At 37.0% G+C, this 21554-nt stretch overlaps 1 protein-coding gene across 7 annotated transcripts in view; it reads left to right on the top strand.

The window, feature by feature from the left end:
• The window catches only part of RPS6KA5 (ribosomal protein S6 kinase A5), a gene marked incomplete at both ends in the record, with an annotated part of 180087 nt that extends 175212 nt beyond the window's left edge, over positions 1–4875 (top strand). For 6 of the 7 annotated variants that reach the window (XM_079699290.1, XM_079699289.1, XM_079699287.1 and 3 more), the window contains 3 exons: positions 1300–1459; positions 2848–3011; positions 4636–4875. In XM_079699290.1, coding sequence (XP_079555416.1) covers positions 1300–1459; positions 2848–3011; positions 4636–4875 — 564 coding nt within the window. The remainder of the gene's footprint in view (positions 1–1299; positions 1460–2847; positions 3012–4635) is intronic. The other variant, XM_079699285.1, reaches the window with a different exon arrangement.
• Positions 4876–21554: the final 16679 nt, after the last annotated feature.

Genomic DNA, 21554 nt, shown 5'->3' with positions numbered 1-21554 from the left:
AAGACACGTACAAGAAGATATATAGTAGCATGTTTCAAAATGCCCCAAACTGGAAACAGGTCAAAATCTTCATCAACAATAGAAAGATATTTTAGTCTGGGTTCCCCAGAAAGCAGAACCTGAAGTTAAAGCTTATGTTTTGTCATGTACCTAAGGACCATAATCCCAGGGAGGCAGGGAAAGAGGGAGAGCAGAGGGTGCACTACTGAGTTGCCACCTACTGTTACCAAGTGGAGCTGATCACTTGAGTTCACGGAACCAAGACCTCTAACTGAGCAGACCCTAAGGCTGAAGAACAGGAAACGTGAATTCTATAAGTGGGTCGTGCGCCCATAGAATCTAGATATGGGGGACCCAGCACCAATGGATCAGCCATTGGTTCAGCACAGTCCTAAAGGACAGCACCCCACCCCACAGGGTATTGTCCTGAGCTGGTGTCTTCACTGAGCTTTTCATGTTCTAACAGGCCAGCTGCACCCGAGTGAAAGAATGCCAACCCACCTGACAAGTAGGCCCAATTTCCTTTCTTCTTTCATCAGTTGATCATCGGGAGCCCCCCTCAGTGAGGCCATAGGTGTGAGTTAAGAAAGAAGCATTGGTGCAACAGAGAGAGGTGATGGGCACCTATGCATGTAATTTGCTGTGTCTTCTGGACCTCCTCGGGTTGATTCTGAGTGTGCCATGTCCATAGAACAGCGACTGCTGCTGCAGCTTTACGAATCAGCACATCTGCTCACCCCAGTACACAGTTTTGTTCGAGCTTCAAGGAGCCATTTCAGCTGACTACTCGTACTGGCTCCAGGTGTCCCTGCCAGGATGTTGAATCCTGAGTCTCAGACAAGTGTTTCCATGGCAATAATTTCTTCTCCGTCAGTCAGGTCTTATGTTCCACACACCCACTCCAGCTCAGCGTCTTCAAGATCCATTCTTATTTGTGTCCCCTGATCCCTGCTGGGCCATTTTAGCCAGGGCCTGCAATTCCTTTGGCATGTACACACCCCCCTGTCAACATTAATACCATCTTTTGAGATGGTTAGAGTATCCCTTTTTTATTCTTCTTGTCTGAATACAGTTATCAAAATGGTTTTAAATCTTGATATCATAGTAAGCCATACCTCTTTATATACAAGTCTGAAATGTGTTGGTGGTTTCAGTGATTGAAGTCATGTAATCTTTTAAACGCAGTAATGCTAAGTGTAATATCTAGGAAATTACGCTAAGTTGGTAATGAAATTACCAGAGTGGCTTTGATGGTGATTTTGGTAGACATTCTGTTTTGCTCCTTTTTTTTCTTGATAGTATACAATGTTGTCAGGGCAAGTTCCATTCCAATCTCATGACAAAAGTTTGACGTGCACCAGTGCGGTGGAAATCATGAAGAAAATTAAAAAGGGAGATTTCTCCTTTGAAGGAGAAGCCTGGAAGAATGTATCCCAAGAGGCTAAAGATTTGATCCAAGGTAAGAATCTAATGAAAAATTTCATATTTTATATGATGTGTAGTGACTGAAGTGGAATCATACCCATGACATATATTTGTTTGTGAATTACTCAAGGAATCCCTGTGTGTTCTAAAAGGTTTCAGGCAACTCTATTCAGCCTTATTTTCTTCTCAGAACACTCTCCCTCAGTAATCTTATCCACATTCACTATGTGCATTAGCACTTGGATCCACCAGCATCTCAGCCTCACACCTTCAAAATGAACCTCTTCCTTTTTACTCTCCTTTCCCCCAAGCATGTGCCTCCTCCTTTCCCCCTCTTTTTACATGGCCACGAAGCCAGATCACCAGGACAGGACCCAGCATCACCCTAGATCCCCGCAACCTCCCTCGCCTTCCGCAGCCAGGCACCCAGTCCTGCGGGCGCAGCATCCCTCCCAGCCACCCCTCCTCCCCATTCACATGGCTGTCACCTTAGTTCTTGTCCTCGTCTCTCTCCTAAAACCCACAACATGCTTTCAACTTGTCTCACTTCCTTTCACTTTACGTGGTTGTCATCCATTGGCACAGTGACCTTCTTAATAGCCAAATGCAATCATGCCTCTTTTCTGTTAAAAATCCTTCAGACAATCCCTGTGAGCTTCAGGTCAAACTCCATAGTGCAGCCTTCACAATTCAAAGCGCTTCACAGCCTGGCCCTGCCTGCCTCTGCTTCCTGTCACCTTCGCTCCACCATTCTCGAACACTTGAATTCCTCAAATGTGCTGAGCGCTCGGAATCTGCTCCCCTTTACACGTGCTATTCCTACTCCCTGAACAAGGGCACCCTTCTTCATCAAACCCACTACGGCTCATCCCCCAGGACTCGTCTCCTGGGAGCCTTCCAGGGTGCCCGCACTCCCTAGGCTGAGCCTTTCCCCTGGGCCTGCTGTGCACTTGGCTCGTGCTACAACACTTGTCCTGTAATGTGATGGATGAGACCTGGGTTTTGTCTGTGTGCCTCCCCACAGCTCTTCTCTGAGTGTCCATCTCCATACCTCCACACTCCCTAACTTGTAGAAGATGTTTGTACATGAATGAAGTAAATCTCGGTACTCTTTGTTTTGGGGGAGTTTGCCTGGTCACTAGTGGGAGGCCTTGTTTTAGGTGGTTATTTTCTCCTGATTGGAAAGCCAGCTAGCCTACAGCCTCCAGATATAGGCTACTGTGGGCTTTATTATTAGCATCTGGTATTCACTAGGGGATTTAAATGTACATAAAATGTACATAATTATCTTTGTAGGAGGTTGACACCTTACAGAAACCATCATGTCCTGTGAACATAATTGAGATCTATGTCTGAGGTTGATTTTAAACTATATTTGAAATGACAAATCATAAAATAAAAATATCTTATTTATTCCCACAGGACTTCTCACAGTCGATCCAAATAAAAGGCTTAAAATGTCTGGCTTGAGATACAATGAATGGCTTCAAGATGGCAGTCAGCTATCCTCAAATCCTTTGATGACTCCAGACATTCTAGGGTCTTCAGGAGCTGCTGTGCACACCTGTGTGAAAGCAACCTTCCATGTAAGCCTCTGGGCTCTGCACTTGTAGGGCGGTTTGGAAAGGGATCAGATAGATGTTCTTACTCTGTAATCTATTGCTAAGAGACACCCTCTTAGCAATACAATTTTTAAAATGGGTTCTTTTAATTTTAGATATGCTTTTATAAATCTCTTCATGATATAAACACATTTATAAACAGAAAGTGCATGGGGACCAGAGTCACCGCTAACCCACAAAATATTTATTTGACATTTAGAATGAGTTTGCGAGATGAGGCAGTAGTCTGATATTTGAATAGTTGAAATTTTTGACTCGGTAAGGAAAACAATATGCATACTGTTAGAACTTTAAAAAAATTTTTGTTTTATTGAAGTATAGCTGATTTACAATGTTGTGTTAATTTCTTCTGTACAGCAAGGCTATTCAGTTGTACATATATATACACATTCGTTTTCATATTCTTTTCAATTATGGTTTATCACAGGATATTGAATCTAGTTCCCTGAGCTATACAGTAGGACCTTGTTGTTTATCCATTCTATATATAACAGTTTGCATCTGTTAATTCCAAACTCCCCATACATCCCTCCCCGACCCCTTTTCCCCCTTGGCAACCACAAGTCTGTATTAGATCACTTTTTCTCTCAAATAAGCTAAATGACTGTCTGTAAAAACTATAAATAGACATTAGGAACTAAGGCACATGTGAAGGTCCATGCATTCAAAAATCATTTTGTGCATAATATGTTCTAGAGACTGTGAGGGATAAGAAGTAAATTAATTGGTATTAAGTAAAGACTGTATACTTGAAAGGCTGCGACTGCATAGCAATAACTGTAGATTCTGCACATTCGTGCCAAGCAGATGCAAATACATTAAGGATAAGGAACCAATGAGTTAGAGAGAAATACAATTACTTCCAAAAGGATTATCTTGAGAAAGGAGACAGGATAGCATTTCCTCTTCAGCTGCAGAAATGGATTAAAATATTAATGAACTGGGATCTGGTGAGGTGTGAAGAGATGAACTGCAAGCATTTGAGGCAGGTGATGCAAATCTTCTCAGTGACATATGACGTAAGGTTGTCACTTCAGCAATGCCTAAGCTTGAATCTAAGAAAAGTAAAGACAGGCTGCTGTGAGGAGGAAGCCAGGCTGAGGTTTATAGAGCTAATCTTCTCTGCATATATTGTGTCCAAGATGTACCCAAATTGCATTGATGTGGGAGTGGAGATCAGGGGCTCTGTGTTGGGACTTTGTGGTTGGAATTTTAAATCTCAGACACAGAACTAGTCAAAGTAATGGAGAGAGGTGAGTTAGATTGCTGATATTCTTCAAGAATTTCCAGTCCATCAGTGGTTTTTTAATTGAGAGGTAGCCCTGCCCTCTTCAAAAGATTTATTAGAATTGTGACTCCTGGATGCTCTAACAGGTGGATTTAAACAGAGCCCTCAGAAACCCTTTCCCATGAGCTTCTGTACCCTGCCCGGAGTTTTGGATACAGTGGTTTTAAGGACCATGTTCCCAGAACAACTTGAAGCTGTGGTTGCCAAGCTTGCCAAACGCAAGTTCTCTATAAGTCATGACGGCCAAGAAGACTTCAATCCTTTTACCTTCACGGGGGTTCCCCTTGTTTTCTCCCCTAGGCCTTTAACAAATACAAGAGAGAGGGGTTTTGCCTTCAGAATGTTGATAAGGCCCCTTTGGCGAAGAGAAGGAAAATGAAGAAGACCAGCACCAGTACCGAGACGCGCAGCAGCTCCAGTGAAAGCTCTCACTCTTCTTCCTCCCATTCTCATGGCAAAAGGACACCCACAAAGACATTGCAGCCCAGCAATCCTGCCGACAGCAATAACCCAGAGACCCTCTTCCAGTTCTCAGACTGAGTAGCATAGAAACGGTAGCAGCATAACGGATGATCCATTGTCCCTTCTGCTCCCTCATCGTGCGCCTGTGGCCAGGTTCTGTGCTTTGAAAAACGTGTCCCATTGGTCTCCTTGGAATCTGCCTCGCAGGGAATTTTTTCAGGAAAACCCAGTTGGTTATCCTCATCCAAAAGCACTGGACAGAGAATGTTACTGTGAATAGACCACATGTCATACTGTTTAGTGACCTAGCATGGTGCCAACGGGACTGTTTTTGAAAGAGCAAAGATGTCTGTCAATTTAATTAGGGACTGGTGAGATTTGAGCTGCTGACAAAATAAGTCACAGGTTCTTCAGATGTCTGCCAACAAGAGTTCCTCGTACTGTGATGATACCTTTTGCTTCGCCTTGTGGGCATCGTGGGTTTTTAAGAGACTTTCACCCTTTGAACAGTGATTTATCAGCAAAAAAGGTCTGTTTTGAAAAAGAGTCTGTAATGAATTTTATGTGTGGCATATACTTATTTCTTCAGAGAGGATTTTAACTTATTGTTTTTATTTTATGGTTACCTGTGACGATAACCTGCTATTATTATTCTTTTTCTAAAAAGTAAAAAAAAAAGATATAAGAACTTCAGGTCCCACGCTCTATATTGGGGACCCATCTGAGATGCATGCTAAGCTATGTATGTCTTTAATTTTGCACTGCTCTTTCCTGGCAATTTGTTTTAATGGTTATTGCAAAATATTAAGGTACATGTCTCTGTTTTAAGTAATGTTGCACTTTATAAAAGAATATGAATAAAGCAAGCTGTTTCATAAAGTGCACTCTTTAAAGCATATGTACTGTATTTTTGCCTTTTTTCCCCCCATTATCTACTTTAAATTTGCCCTCACATCCCCCTTCCACTTTGGATGCAACAAGTAGAAGGGGCCTTTTTTAACGGAATCATTAGCCCCAGAGGCACTGATGTGAGGAACTCCTAAAGGGAAATTCTATTAAACACTGTGCTTATTTGTACACTGTGCTGTGCTGCAGTGAGGCTTTTCCTCCTGTAGTCGGATATTATGTACATAATACTTTAGAATTATAACTATGACTTGTTTTGAAATTTTTCTGTTAAATTTAAATCCAGAAAGCATATTTTATAAACTTATGCAGAGCACTTTTATTGCTCAAAAGTTCTGAATTCATACCGAAAACAAGTGCTGTGTGCTGAAGACATGTCACTGAATGATTGCTGCATTTTAAAATATGATTAATTCATCCCCTATGCAAAAAAAGAAGTGATAGGATTTGTATGTTGTGTTTTCTTTTAAAGCCATCACACGAAATGTCAGGACTGAGAAAAGCGATTTTTTTGCGATGTTTACAGGAATCATGCTTAAAAAGGCCCAACATGTTTATTTTGTAGTTTTTGTTGATGATAACCTCTTGAGCATTAGTTTGGAATTGGGCATGATATTTATTTATTCCTTTCTTGAGATAATAGCAGCATTAATTTCAACCAGTTATGAATACTAAAAGTATTGCACTCTATGTAATAGTATATTTATTACTGAACCAATGTATATATTAATAGCACAGGCAACAAAAATGGCAAATATTAAACTATTTTCAAAATGTATTATCCTGTTCACATTTTTGTCCACAATGATTATCGGAAATAACTTTTTATACTTTTCAGTGGCCCAAATGGCTACCTAATTCTCACTGAGTCAATGAAAATTCTGTACTCCTAGCTTATGGTCGTTCTCAGTAATGACGGGAAATCTTAGGTGCATTATTACCAAACTCTGTAGCTAATTCACAGAATGTGACCCCATCAGGCACAGGGTTACAATAATCAAGAAAATGTCCATTTATATCTATAGTAAGGTTGACTATGTCTAGAAATGTGTTAGTTAGCTCTTTAAGACATTTTTAAAACTGTGCATTCTAGTAGAAGATACTAGTAAAGTATAAACCAAAGGGACTTTGTTGCTAAGGGGAAATGATCCAGAAGAATGGGTGGTATACTCTAATGATTGATGGTGTAATTGATGCATTGTGAATATTGGAAATCAGTGGGTTTCACTTTCATTTATTTTCATTGCCTCTTCTTCTGGAGGACATGACAGAAAATGAAATGGTAAAATGGCAGGCAGAGTAAAAGGAAGGAAAGAGAAGGCTAATTTATCAACTGGTGAGCCTCCTTGAATAATCTAGAATGGGCTTTTGAGAAGAGCTCAGCAAACACTCAGAGTAGTGCCCACTTATAGAATATCTTCATCCTCACTCTACTTCTAAATACCAGAAAGATGCTGAGTTTGCAGCAGTTATGGTACATGCAGGCTGTTAGTGTCAGTGAATTGCACTTTAAAATTCACAAAGCTTTTGTTTAGTCACATCAAAAATGAACTAAAAAATAATTCATATGAAAATGTTAAATGAAAGGACTCATTTTTGGTATTAGGAGAAAAATAGAAGTAGATTTAAGAGAAACAAATACACTAAATTCTCTTTGTAACAGTTTTGGAGATAGAGCCAAATCATCCCTTCCCTTCTTCCTTTATTGATTATAGTGTATGTAATTTTCATATCATCATAAATCCTGACTCATATATTTTGTAACTATATATGGCTAATCGAGAGGCAAGAATAAGAAAAGGAAAGTAATAGAGGAAAGACATTGTAAAAGACCAGTTTCTTCTAATTACTGTGCCAGATCCTATGGTTGAATGAATTAAATTAGCTGTTTTGAAATTCATTAATTCTTCCAAGCCTCTATAAAACAAACCACTGAACCACTGGAACAGAAAATCAAGCCTTCTGAGTTAATTTCAATATTCTGGTCTGTCTTGGAATTATGGATTCAGTTACCCTTGAAAGACTGCCTTTTATTTATTTTTTTATATTACTGCTGATTTCTTAAATAACTATGATATGCTGATAAATAACTATTACTGATAAATAAATAACAAATGGCTTTATATAAGGTAAGTTATTTTAAAGAAACCTACTAGGATAGCTGTGACTATTTTTTTTAATAAGGGAATTCCTTTTGTATCTCAATTTTTGGAGTATGTTCTCAAATACTTTATAAAAGTATACAATTTAAAGTCTACTATTCACCTTGCCCACATTTCAAGCACCTGTTCTTGTCATATTTATTAAGAACAGGGTACCTCAAAATGGTGAAAATTTCTAAGTTATTAGCCTTATATGTGTGTTAGACCACATTATTACTTTGTGTGTTCTCCCAATGATCAATAACAGGATCTGGGTGATTGTATGATCACATTTCTGATAGTCTTATGACCTAAGTAAATAAGTTAAATACTGATATGCTGCTTACACCACAGCAATATAATTATAGATGAATTATTGTAATATAATGAAATATCTTTCAATTGTATGACTTTTGGTCCCTCAAATGTCTTACACTATAACACCCCAATTTCTGGCCTTTAATTAATTTATTTACCCCACACAAGAGTCCCCCTTTATTTGATACCTTTATCTGGCACTAAAATGAATGTAGCAGGCTCTAATAAAATTCAGAATTTAAACTCAAGTTATTATAAAACTCAAGGAATGGAAAAGTAATCATAAGATAACAGATGCATCAAATAAATAGTTTAAGTATAAACCATCCAAAGACAATAGCTGCTACAGCTGCATAAAGGTTTTATTTGCTGTCTTGTTAAGTAACTCCAAATTGTGATATTCCTTAGAGAGAATGTTTCCCTTAAGGGTATATGGGGCAAAAGTATATTTTCAAGGAGGCAACATTTTTCATCTTAAAAACATTTGGTTAGTCTCATTTCAGTCCTCATCTTCAGCATTTCTTACCTTTGAGATTTCAAGATATTCCTTCTGAGCCCTTTTCTTTGTATGCCCAGCTCCCTGTTATGTAATTAGGTAATTGATTCTTCCCTTCCCCAAGGCAGTTGTCCACTTTTTAGTTCATGATTTTGTGAACTAAGCAGGTGCCAGTATTTTATATTTACCTACTATTACACCAAAAAGGACTAAGACGTTCAAGTGGCTCCTAAATATATCTGTCTTGGCTTCTTCATATTAGTGCAAAATAGGTACTGCTTATTGCCAGCCGTCTCCTTTCCATTATTCCTTTGAGCACATGGTAAAAAGCTTGATATTTTGTATCTAGAAGGAGACTTGAATGAACAGACAGGATTCTTGGTAGTTATTCTTCAGGCTTAATTTTCCTGGTGTATTTCTGCTGGAATAGGTGGAAGGACGTTTTGTAATATTTTTCTACTTAGAATACTGCTTGTCCTAAGGAGTTGAATACTTCAGATCGGTCAAGTAGTATTCAATACAGCAACGTTTCTCCAGAGCACAGGAAACTGGGATAATACTTAACATGATGTGGTTTCCATTTAATCTTCTCCATTGCGTAACATTTTTAATTTGTACAGTTATGTAAAATTTGTCTCTTCGCTAAAAAAAAAAAAAAAAAAAATCCATTTTAATTCTTGTTCCTTCCCATAGGGAGCAGTTTTGATCTTTTAATTTATGTTTTGAAGTCCTCCTATGTTGAAAAAGAAGAATAAAACAGAACAACCCCCCAAAATGTCATGACTTAGAAAAGGAAATTTAAGTTGTATGAGCAGAATACTACAGGTTTCTTTCCTGGCATTTCTGCTTGTAGATAGACTGGAAAATCACTGTTTCTCTTGTTTTATTTGTTCTAAAATTCAGTAAGGTTGAGGAACTTGACATTCTTAACTGCAGTTTTATTTTTAACTTTGTGAGAGGCTTGTCGAGTAAATGTGCACTCTTGTGTTGGAATGGATGTGCGATGATAATCCTCATAAAAGACCTGTTGCCGTGGTAGACATTTGATTCTTCATAACAGTTTATTTTAGGTACTGTAGTGCTCTCCTATTTGCTCAAGTCATAAATACTGGTAAAAGGAGAGATTAAATGTACAATAATTCTCTTTCTTTTGATGGATAAGAAGGGAAATGTAAAGGTGCTACATCACATATAAATTTAATACTTTGGTACTAAAATTTTGAAAAATACCCCTAAAACTTTACTGCATGAATTTTAAAAAAGAAGAGGAAACCACATATACACATACTTGGAAGAATTTTGAAAAGACTGGCATTTTAATGTATAGCTTGTATACTTCTGTCTAAAATGGTAATGTATCCTTGGGTGTGGAACTGAAAACTTGTTGAAAATCATCTAAGCTGCAGTAATCTATGTAACTATGTAAATTCTTCCACGGCTTTGCATAAAGATAAGACTTTGTCTTCCTAGAAAGTAAATGGAAGATAAAAAGATGAAAAACATAGTTTTTCCTCTGTTCTATGTGGACAATTAAGAGTAAAAGTATTGTCAAGCCACAACTCAAAGGAAGGCCATTCCTATCCACTGCCGTCTGTGTTGTCTTCATTCACTGCAGCACTTGTACTTTTCTTGTTTTTTTGTTTTCCAGTTGTATGACCACACACATTAATGTATCCCTACACTGGTGTTTCACTCACTACTTCTTAATACATATTGACTAACATTTATAGGTTGTAATTAAGATCAGAGAAATAAAGACTCGAATGGGACAGAGAAAGATAAATTTGGGGATGAAAGTTATTTGGGAATAAGAAAATAATGATGCTATGTGAGAAAGTGAGCAACCTTACCACTCTGAGATACAAACATTTGGTATGAACATGGAGAGGGCTACTTTACAAAAATGCTATTTCAACGGCCTATAGATAAATATCTTTTAATTTGTCTATTGTGTGGATAAATGAACTTTTCAACGTTATACACAAGCTCTGTAATGTAAGGTGGTGATTTTCTTCTAGGAGGCCCATTTGATAACATTTTCCTCTCTGTTTCCCTACCTCCTCCCAAACTTTTCCTACTGCCTTCCACCCAGACCCCTGACATTCTATGGCCAAAGAGACCAGTCAAAATGGAGGACTAACACTACATAAGTAGTGATCATAGTTCTAACATTTTTAATGCAGTATGATGTATAAAGTGCATAGATCTTAAGTGACAGCTCAATGAATTTTTACATATATATGCACCCATATAACCATCACCTAGATCAAGATGAGGCTCCCAGTCCATACTCAAACATAGCCGCTGTTCTGACTTCTGTCACCATAGAATAGTTTTGCCTGTTCTTGACTTTCCTGTAAATGGAATTATACAGTCTGTAGTCTTCGTGTCTCGTTTTATTTGATCATCATCATGTCTGTGAAATTCACGTATGTTGTTGCATGTAGCAATAACAATAGTTTGCTCTTTTTTATTACTCTGTAGTATTCCATCAAATAAGTATATTATAATTGATCCATTCTACCGTTGGTGGACATGTGGGTTGCGTATAATTTTGGGCTTTTATGTCTAAAGATGCCATGAACATTCCTGTACATATCTTTTAGTGCACACATGTACTCATTTCTCTTGGGTTTATACATAAGAGTAAAACTACTAAATCATAGGATGGATGTATATTTAGCTGTAGAAGATATTGCCAAATAGTTTTCAATAGTGGTTGTACTAATTTAAACTCCCACCAAGTGTATGAGAGTTCCAGTTGCTCTATGTCCTCAGCAGTACTTGGTACCATCAGCCTTATTAGTTTTAGCCATTCTGGCAAGTGTGTATTTCTTTGTGGTTTTATCCATTATGGTAAGTGTGTATTTTGTTGTGGTTTTAATATGCATCTCTCTGAGAAGTAATGATATGTGGAATACCTTTTTATATCTTTATTAGCCATTTGGAAATTTTCACTTGTTAAGTGCCTGTTCAAGTCACTTGTTCATATTTATTGGGTTATCTGTCTTTTTCCTATTGATTTGCTGGGGTTCTTTATATTTTAATGATATGAGTTTTTGGTCTGATGTATTATTATAAACATCTCTTTGGTTTGCTTTTCCACTTTCCAAATGGTGACTTTTGATGACCAGAAAGCACTAATTTTTATGAAGTCCAATATACCCATCTTTTCTTTTATTGTTAATGATTTTTGTGTCTGGTTTAATAAATCTTTGCCCCAATATTATCAAGATATTCTTAAATTCTTCTAAAAGCTTTGTTTTACCATTCACATTAGGCATACAATCCATCTAGTGCTGATATTTGTATATGGTGTGAGACAGTAGCCAAAGTTCATTTATCTCTGTAAGAGTATCCACTTGACCCAGCCCAATGTATTGAAAAGCTCAGTGCATTGCAGTTGGAACTTTTACAAAGTCTTCATACCTGATAATGAAAGACTTCTAACTTTGATCGTCTTCCAGATAGTCTTGGCTCTTCTTGACCCTTTGCATTTTCATACACATTTTAGAAACAGCTTTTCAGTTTCCTTGGGGGTGGGTGCAGATATCCATTAGGGTTTAACTGGTATTGCATTGAAAATATAGATCAATTTCAGGAGAATTTATATCTCCTCAATTTTGGGTTTTGCAATCCATAGATGTGGTATATCCCTCTACTTACTTAGTCCTCTTGAATCTGTCTCAGCAATGTTTTAATATTTACATGTAGTGGTTAAATTTATTTCTGGATTTTTGATGTTTGTATTTTATTAGCTAATTCTTTTTTTGCTAGTAAATAGAAATATAATTGATTTTTTATATTGCCTTTGCATCTAGCAACTGTACTAAATTCACTTCAATTATTATAATTCTGTAGATTCTTTTGTCTCTTCATTTATATATACAACCATATCTTCTGTAAATAATGATAGTTTGATTTCTCCCTTCCCAGTTTTTCTTTTCTTACCTTATTGAGTTCACTAGAACTTCTAGCAAAATGTTGAATAGAAGTGGTAACAATGGACCTCTTTGACTTGTTCCTAGCTCAGAATAAGAATTCAGTATTTCACCATTCAATATGATGTTTGATATAAATTTTAAAATAGATACCATTTACCCAAAATTTTTTACTCCTAGCTTTCTGAGAGTTTTTATTAAATAGTATTTCTATTAAGATGACCATGTGACTTTTCTCCTTTATCCTCTTACAGTGATAAATTACACTAATTGATTTTCAAATGTTGCATTCCTGGTGATGGTGTATTATTTGGTCATGGTGTATTATTCATTTCATATATCATTGGATTCAGTGTGCTAATATTTTGCCTAAGATTTTTGAGTTGTCTTTTATTTGGGGTATCTAGTCCACTTACAGTTAATGTGATTTCTGATTCCTGGTTTTAAATCTACCATCTCAGTTTGTTTTGTATTTGTCCCATTTCCTCTTTGTTCCTCTATTTCTCTTGTTCTGCTTTCTTTTTTAAATAAACCAAGTACCCTCTGTTACCCTTTTTTTCTCTAGTATTTTAGTTTGTTGGAGATTTTTTAAAAATTCATTTAGCAGTCGCCTTAGACTTACTTCTATCTGGGATTATTTTCCTTCTGCCTGGAGAACTCTCTTTAGGATTTATTTTAGTGCCAAGTCTGCTATCAATGAATTATCTTAGTTTTGGTTTTTGAAACTTTCTTTTGCCTTTATTTCCTTTTGTACCACATATATTGAGATAAAATTCACATAACATACTATTCACCCATTAAAAGGTTACAGCTCAGTGTTGCCTCTATTTTTGAAGGGTATTTTTGTAGAATCTGTTGATGTTCTTCCTCAATACTGAAAATTCTTAACCAATCATTCTTCAAATAATTAGTTCCAATCCATTCTCTGTTTCCTCTTTTCTAGGAATCTTCCAAACCTTTACACCATGTTCCATATATATCTTAGTCTTTTCTGTGTTTTCCATCTTTGTTTCTCCCTCTACTTCAATCTATGTAATATTCACTGACCTGTCTTCCAATTCAGTTATCTTTTGTTCTGCTGGATCTAATGAATATTAATTTTAATTTCACATATCGTATTTTGGGATCTAAAATATGCATTGACTCTCTTATAGACTCTAGGTCTCTGCTGGAATTCTTAATCTTTTCCTCTGTATTCTTGAACTTTTTAATCAAAGTAATTTTAAAATTCTTGTCTGATAAATCCAGTGTCTGAATTACTACCTATTGGTTGTTTCTATTGTCCATGTATATTTCCTCTTGTTTTTCAGTCATTTGGTTCTGTTTTTTAGGATGCCTAGTAAGTTTACCTGAATACCATACGTTGCATATATAAAAATTGTGGAGGCCCTGAATGATATCTTCCTCCTAAAATGGTTCTGTTTTCTTCCAGCAAGTAGGTAGAGTATAGGCAGATCACCATAACTCCACTGAGGGTTGATTTTAGATTTTGTTAGGGCTGGTTTCAGTTTTTCCCTTATTCCTGGCACATGGACTCTCTGGGTTCTCAGTTGAAAAGCTGGGGTGTTTATTGGGGCCACTTCACCTTGGTGGCCTTGAACTCCAGCCTCTCTCTCCTCAGCACCAAGAGTTTTGCTCGCCTCCTTAGCCTCCCAGTTGCTACTGTTTGCTGGGTTTCTGAAGGTCTCACCTTGGGCACATGGTTTAGGATTGGCAAACACTTCAAGAGGAAGCACTTCAGGCTCACTTTCCTGAGCTTTTCTACTCTCTGGGACTTTGTCCCTCATGTCCTAGCTACTTTGGTCTTTGTCCCTCATGTCCTAGCTACTTTGGTAGCCCAAACTCCAACCTTTGTTTCTTTTTTTTAAAATTATTTTTATTTATTTATTTTTGGCTTCATTGGGTCTTTGTTGCTGCGTGCAGGCTTTCTCTAGTTGTGGCGAGCAGGAGCTACTCTTCGTTGTGGTGCGCAGGCTTCTCATTGTGGTGGCTTCTCTTGTTGTGGAGCACAGGCTCTAGGCATGCGGGCTTCCGTAGTTGTGGCACGTGGGCTTAGTATTTGTGGCTTGTGGGCTCTAGAGCGCAGGCTCAGTAGTTGTGGCGCACTGGCTTAGTTGCTCTGCGGCATGAGGAATCTTCCCAGATCAGGGCTCAAACCCGTGTCCCCTGCATTGGCAGGCGGATTCTTAACCACTGCGCCACCAGGGAAGCCGCAACCTTTGTTTCTTCCACCAACTGGGATTGCTGCTTTATGCTAGGCTTTATTTCCTTGTGTAAATTTTCAGTGCCTCCAGAGAAGGCAGAATGAATGTAGAGCTCACCCCAGTGTGCTTTCCTTCTTTCAGGGACTACAGCTCCTTAGGTTCTGCCTACATCGGTTTGCTCCCTGATGTCCATAAGCAGATGTTATGTATTTTATTTAGCTTTCATTGTTGTTTTCACTGGGAGAGTTAGTTCCAATCACAAGCTACTCTACTGTGGCCAAAGCAAAAATCTGGTAGTCATCATTTTTAATCACCATTGTTATTTCCCCACAGTACCTTCTGGCAGTGAGAACTTGGTTGTTACAGGTTTACGTGGGAGGTTGTCACAGGTTCACATTTATAAATTTGTTCCTTCATGCACTAAACATTTTTTGAGCTCCTGCTTCAAGCCAGGTACTATTCTAGACACAGGTAATATAACAGTAAGTTAGATAAGATCTCCGCCTCTTGTTTTAAAGAAAGGCTACTAAATGGTTTCTGTCGTGCTTGTACTAATTAAAGACTTTTCTTATGTGTGGGTGAGAGAAAGACTGAGGCTAAGACTTTTGGGATGAAAACACCTTCCTATTTTATACAAATATTTTTAGCCTTTTATAAAGTTCTGCAGAGATTAATAACCCAGTTCACAGTTCACACACAATACACCAATATTTTTTCCACCTTTGGAAAGCTAAGACATTATGCTTAATTCCTTATCTATGAGTTTCTACATCATACAGACAAGATAAACATATGAAAAACTCACTTTGAAGCACAATTATATGACAATTTGAGTTGAAGCTCCAGGAACTAACTTATGGAGAACAAATTTAACTCTGAGATTAAATCTCTCCATGAGTGTCAACAAGAGTCTGATAAAGAATCAGCCTACTGTGGCTTCTCACTTTAACTTCAGTTTTCACATGCTACAGAGCACTTATTAAATGCTTTGAGATACTAAAAAATGGCTTGGTGTTCTCAGTCTTCCAGAACAGCTTAAATGTCACTGAGAAAAATATAACCTGGGTACATGTCACTGTTAAGATATTATGGTCAAATCAAAAATTTTACTCCTCTGTTCTTTGCTATTCTTTCCCACTTCAGAAACTCCATCCAATGGATTCTTTTCTATTCCAAAGACATATTCCAGAGATGATCATTTGTATTTCCCATTACAGTCCATTTTCATGTGATCAAAGGCGGTCAAAGAACTAGAACATCATCATACATAGGAGGTCTGTAGAAACTAAAGTGCACTCAGAGGACAGATCAAGAATCTTCAGCACCTGCGGTTTAGTGTACTTGGAATTACGGCCCTTTTGGAGTGGTCTAAGAACAGGCAGTTAAAAGTGGAAGAAGCCAGGCACAAAAGGCCACATATTGTATAATTCCATTTACATGAAATGTTCAAAATAGGCATATCCATACAAACAGAAAGCAGATCAGTGGTTTCCAGGGGATGGTGGGAGGGGGAAATGGGGGCGTGACTACTTAATGTGTATGGGTGATGAGATTTGGGGATGATGAAATGTACTGGAATTAGATAGTGGTAATGGTTGCACACCATTGTGAATATACGAAAAACCACTGAATTGTACACTTAAAATGGTGAACTTTATGTTATGTGAATGTTATCCTAAATTTTTAAAATTATTTTGGCCGCACCATGCAGCATGCGGGATCTTAGTTCCCTGACCAGGGATTGAACTCGTGTCACCTGAAGTGGAAGCGAGGAGTCTTAACCACTGGACTGCCAGGGAAGTCCCAAAGTTACCTTAATTTTTTAAAAAATCACACATGTAAAAGAACTACCAACTAGACAGCAAATAGTTATTTTGAGGACGTCAGTCCTAACACCTTGCTATTCGGAGAATACTGTTCCCAGTTACTTCAGCAGCAACTCTGAAGCACAGTTGATATTATGTTTGGAAAATCTTCTCTTACACACAGAAATTGAGTTCTTGGGGACAAAGTGAATGTGTTTCTTGCAGATAACATCAAAGACCCAGCCTAACAGAGAGAGGGCACCTCCTTTGAACCATATTTTTTCCAGCGTAGGGTAATGTTTGGATAGCTATTAAATGTGCTCTATGTTTTAATGGTGATTACATCCAGCTTCTCATTACTGTACTTTTATCTCTGCTCTGAGGGTTAATCCCTCGCTTTTGGCCTTGTTGTCATAATGGGACCACAAGCCTCTTGTTTTAAGTATGTTTTTCTTTGGTGGATGCTTCTCTCAAATCTCTCTAATCCTGCCTATGTTAACTGTCTCTCAGAAGCAGATTCGTTTGTGCAGTGAAGTATTTTATTTAATCATGAAGTCATTTGGAGCAGTTATCTTTTTCTCAAACACCATACCATCGAAATACCAGAAAATTGTGCTACTTATGACTTTGCCATTTCACTAAAAGTACAGTTGACCCTTGAACAACACTGGTTTGAACTGCTTGGGTCCACTTATACGTGGATTTTTTTCAATAGTAAATGCTACAGTACTACACGATTCCCGGTTGCTTAAATCAGCAGGTACGGAGGACCCTCATATAAGGAGGGCCAACCACAAGTTATATACAGATTTTTGACCACATGGAAGGTCGTCACCCCTAACCCCCATGTTGTTCAAAGGGTCTACTGTGATCAGAGGTTATATTGTCTCTCTTAATTCCACTGTAAACATTTAAAATAATTTTATCCTCAATAATTTATTTATACTCAGCAAATGCAAAGGTTTTATCAACATGAAAGTGAAGTTATAAACCTTTTTTATTCACCAATTGAGACATCACATGAAACTTTTCTTTTGTCCTAGCAAAGATGAACTATTTTGAAGAAAATTAGACTTTAAAAGTGTCAAAATGCTTTTATAGAAAATGCAAATAAAGTTGTTTCAAACCACAAGTTGTTTTACATAAAATCTTTATGGGAAGAATATATATTTCAGCACAATAAAATCAGTACTTTTTATAAATTTTGAATGGTAAATGTTTTGAAGGTATTTTTTAATAGTAACTATTAAAATTTCTTTTCTTAAAATATTTAGAATAAATCACACCTAAAATGTATGAAGTAGTATAAGTATTTTGTTGTAGCATTAGTCTCATTGTATATATGTTTTAAAACAAGAATGGGCTGGGAAGGTAAAGGTTAATTTGTAATAAGTACACTATTATTTAACTGAGTGATTCTATCTTTTAGATATTTGAGTAAAGTCTACTGACAAAGTAACCCAGTTTTTTTTTTTTTAATTTCAGTGTCCTTGCTTTTGAGCCTAGTGTTGGCTTTCTAATGTCAGAATAAATCCTACTAACTGAAAAATTCAGAAAAGTTTTTCTAATGATAAATACATTCAGTGAAAAACTCGAGTCTTTTAAAATTCTAATTAGAGTTTAAATTGATTCATTTGAGCCATATGTATGTTATGAAAGCTAAAAAGATAACTATTTGTGACTATTGTCCTTAATGTATAATCTTCATTATTTAGACTTTTTATTTTTAAGTTAGTTTCTACAGTGGTTTCATGTTAAGTTTTTCAAACATTCGAAGATTATGGTGGTTATAGTAAAGGGTTTTGTTTTAAATCTGGTAGCATATTTAGGAATCATTAAATTATAAATTACAATTTCAAATCTTCATACTTACATTATAATTACTTAAAATCAGTCTGCATTAATAGCCTAAATAGATACCTTAGTTTGGAGGAAAAAATACTATTCTATTTTCTAGTTACTTAACAATTCATTTAATTGTTACTAGTTACTTAATAGTTCAGTGAAATGTACCTCTGTATGTGTGTGTGTATCTGTGTATACACACACACACACATATTTGGGGCTTGTAACACCTAATTAATAAGATCCATTCCTTAAATTCACTATTTACCCTGCTGTGATCCCCACCTATACTGAAGTACTCTCTGGTATGAATGATCAGCCAACCATAGGGTATGAGATATCTGTATTTGTTTCTTTCTAAATGAAATATATGGATACAAACAGTTCAAACTAGTAATACAGATCGGTTTCCTAAGAACTAATATAGCTATAAGAGGTGGTAACATTCCAGAGTTCCATGATTATTTTAAGGTAGCTTTAAAGATGGTTAGATTTTGATTTCATACAAAGACTTCAGAGTCCTAAACTTGGTTATTTAAAACATCCAGAGATAGTAGGTATTCGTTTTTTGAAGAGTAAGTAAGGAATGCATTTTGTTTATTTGGTTTATTTTATCTAGACTTTATAAATGTGATTTTTTTTTTCCAAGCTACTTCATAGTTGGTGCCTTCATAGGAAATTTTAGTTTGATTAGTCAACTCTCTCTGCTGGGTTTTGGGTATTTGAATTTTTTTGTTTGGTTGGTTTTGGGGTTTTTTTGTGGGAGAGGTGATAACCTAAGAAGTTTCTGCAGCAGAAATATCATGAAACCATATATGTCCCTTACAAGGTTGTGGCATTTAGAGGAGTTTTTCAAAGCCTGTGTTGGGATGTAGGCAAATTAAGCAAAGCATCATAGTGAATGCAGCTTATGTATAGAATGACAAGCAGTTTTTGCTAGTATTCTGGGCTTCTTTTCATTGTGACTGTTTTGCAGACTTAATAATGTTCCTTCCTGATAAGAGGCTGACTGGAATTTATTTTTGTTTAAAGAAATATTTTTAATATGGAGAAAATAAAAGCTGCACATATGCCTCTCACATGGCAAACTCTAAATTAGCATTACTCTATCACAGCATTAGATACCAGCCATACTAACAGCATGCAGATATACTGTTTTTCATTAAACTTAGCACTTTACATTGAAAGTTTTCAAATCAGATCTTATTTGGGCAGATTTCACATGACTGGACTAATACATAAATATTTACTCCTTTGAAGGTATTTAGACATTGGAAATTAATGGCTTGCTTATGAGCCATAGATTTGAGGAGCCATTTGAAATGAAATTTCCATTTCTTAACCTTTTTGTAGATGGATTGGTTGGGCATAATGCTATGTTTCTATATTCTAGGACTGTTAACAAATAATACTATTTATTTCTTAATATCGACCAACATATTATTAAATTAGCTCTTTTTGCTCAAACGAGTTCTGAGATGATTGGGAACCCTGTGTGCTGAAGTTGGATGCAAAGTTGACTATTGTACAGTGAACCTCTTGGGAGAACCGAAGGCTCAGGAAGCTATGAGTAATGAAGCATAAAGCCCATCATTCATATGTAGCTTAGTCAGTGCCCCAGCTTTGTTTCTCAGTGTTCAGTTTTTAATAATTATAAAAGCTCACTTTATTCCTTCTCTCTTCCCTGAACCCTTGGCTTTAATTGAAGAGTAAAATGTATTATGTATGCCTCTCCATGAGTATTGCTGATGATTTTGCAAAAAAGGAGGTGGGAAGGCAGTTTAGTACTGGATTTCCAGACTGGCCAGACACTCACCATCTCTGTGCCTCTGTTTCTTCATCTGTAAAATGAAAATAATTATACCTGTCCTCCCCCCACCTCAGCAGCATAGTGAAAGATCAATTAAAGTAGAGGAAAAAAATCCCTAAGATGCATTGATCCAAAAGATGGACAGAACATAGATGTAGCTGTTATTTAATAATGACAGCTTTGCTATATAGCAATTTCATTGTATCTTTGCCTAGTACTGTATAGTGAATATCAACTAGCATTTTGAAGTAGAAACTGATAATAGGAAGTTTTTTAATTATATAGATTTTTAATACTTAAGGTCATCAAATAATATTGGTAAAAATTTATAGTGTATGTTATAGATCTGAGTGTGGGTTAAAAACATATCGCCACACTCAGCTAATTTGTAGAATGTCTTGCTATTTGAGTTGACTTGGTTATTTCAGAGGACTTCAGGGTTAATCAGGTCAAACTGTAGTCATAGCACTTTTTTTAGCATATCCCAGAATCTTAGAGTTTAGGAGCCTTGGAGCTCACCCAGGGCAATTTCCTGCCGGAAACCAGGTTCCTTCCTGGTGAGGTCACTGACAGGCGCTTATGCAGCCTCTTCCTGAAAACTTTTTGGGGAAGCAGGGGTGTGCTGCTACCTCACTGCTTTGATGTGTACCTTTTGTTCAAGAATTTCCTAAAACTTGGAACTAGTCATGTGTTACATTAGAAGATGCAAGCATTTAAAATTTTGTATTGAACACGATCCTTATTTAAAGGGCCTAGGTTTGTATTATTTTCTGGGGTTTGTTTTTATGTTTTCGAGATGGTTTTCTCCATTGATTGGGTTGTTTTCTCCATTTTCTTAATAATTTGACAATATTTTCTTTCCTTTTTATTTGTATCTTCTTCCACTTAGCATTTATGGCAGCAAGGAGGGGAGGGATGTCTATTTTTTCAATGGGCTGAAATCATAGCTTCTGTTTTGTCTTATGGCAACTGGATTGATGACCGTCTCTTATTTAAAGGTCCTTCAAAACTAGAAGCCATTCCTTTCAGGGCAATGCCTGAGAAGTGATGTCAGGAACTCTGGGGGAGGGGAAGCTGAGAGGACCCCAGAGTAGAGTGTCCACATGTCCCCAAACTGTATTTCCTTCTAAGGAGCATGCTTCCAAGAGACAGGAGAGACACGGCAGAGACATGGCATTCTAGTGTAGTGCCAGCCAGGTAAGACAGCCTTGAAACAATGTGTCCATTTTGCTTTAGCAGGTCAGGTTTAGGGACGTATCTAGCTTTGATATTTAAATCCACCCTTTGTTCC

Source organism: Hyperoodon ampullatus (genome assembly GCF_949752795.1).
Source record: "Hyperoodon ampullatus genome assembly, chromosome: 3".
Classification (NCBI taxonomy): Eukaryota; Metazoa; Chordata; class Mammalia; order Artiodactyla; family Ziphiidae; genus Hyperoodon; species Hyperoodon ampullatus.
The sequence above is the reverse complement of the archived record's forward strand: the minus strand, read 5'-3'. Positions and strand labels throughout refer to the sequence as shown.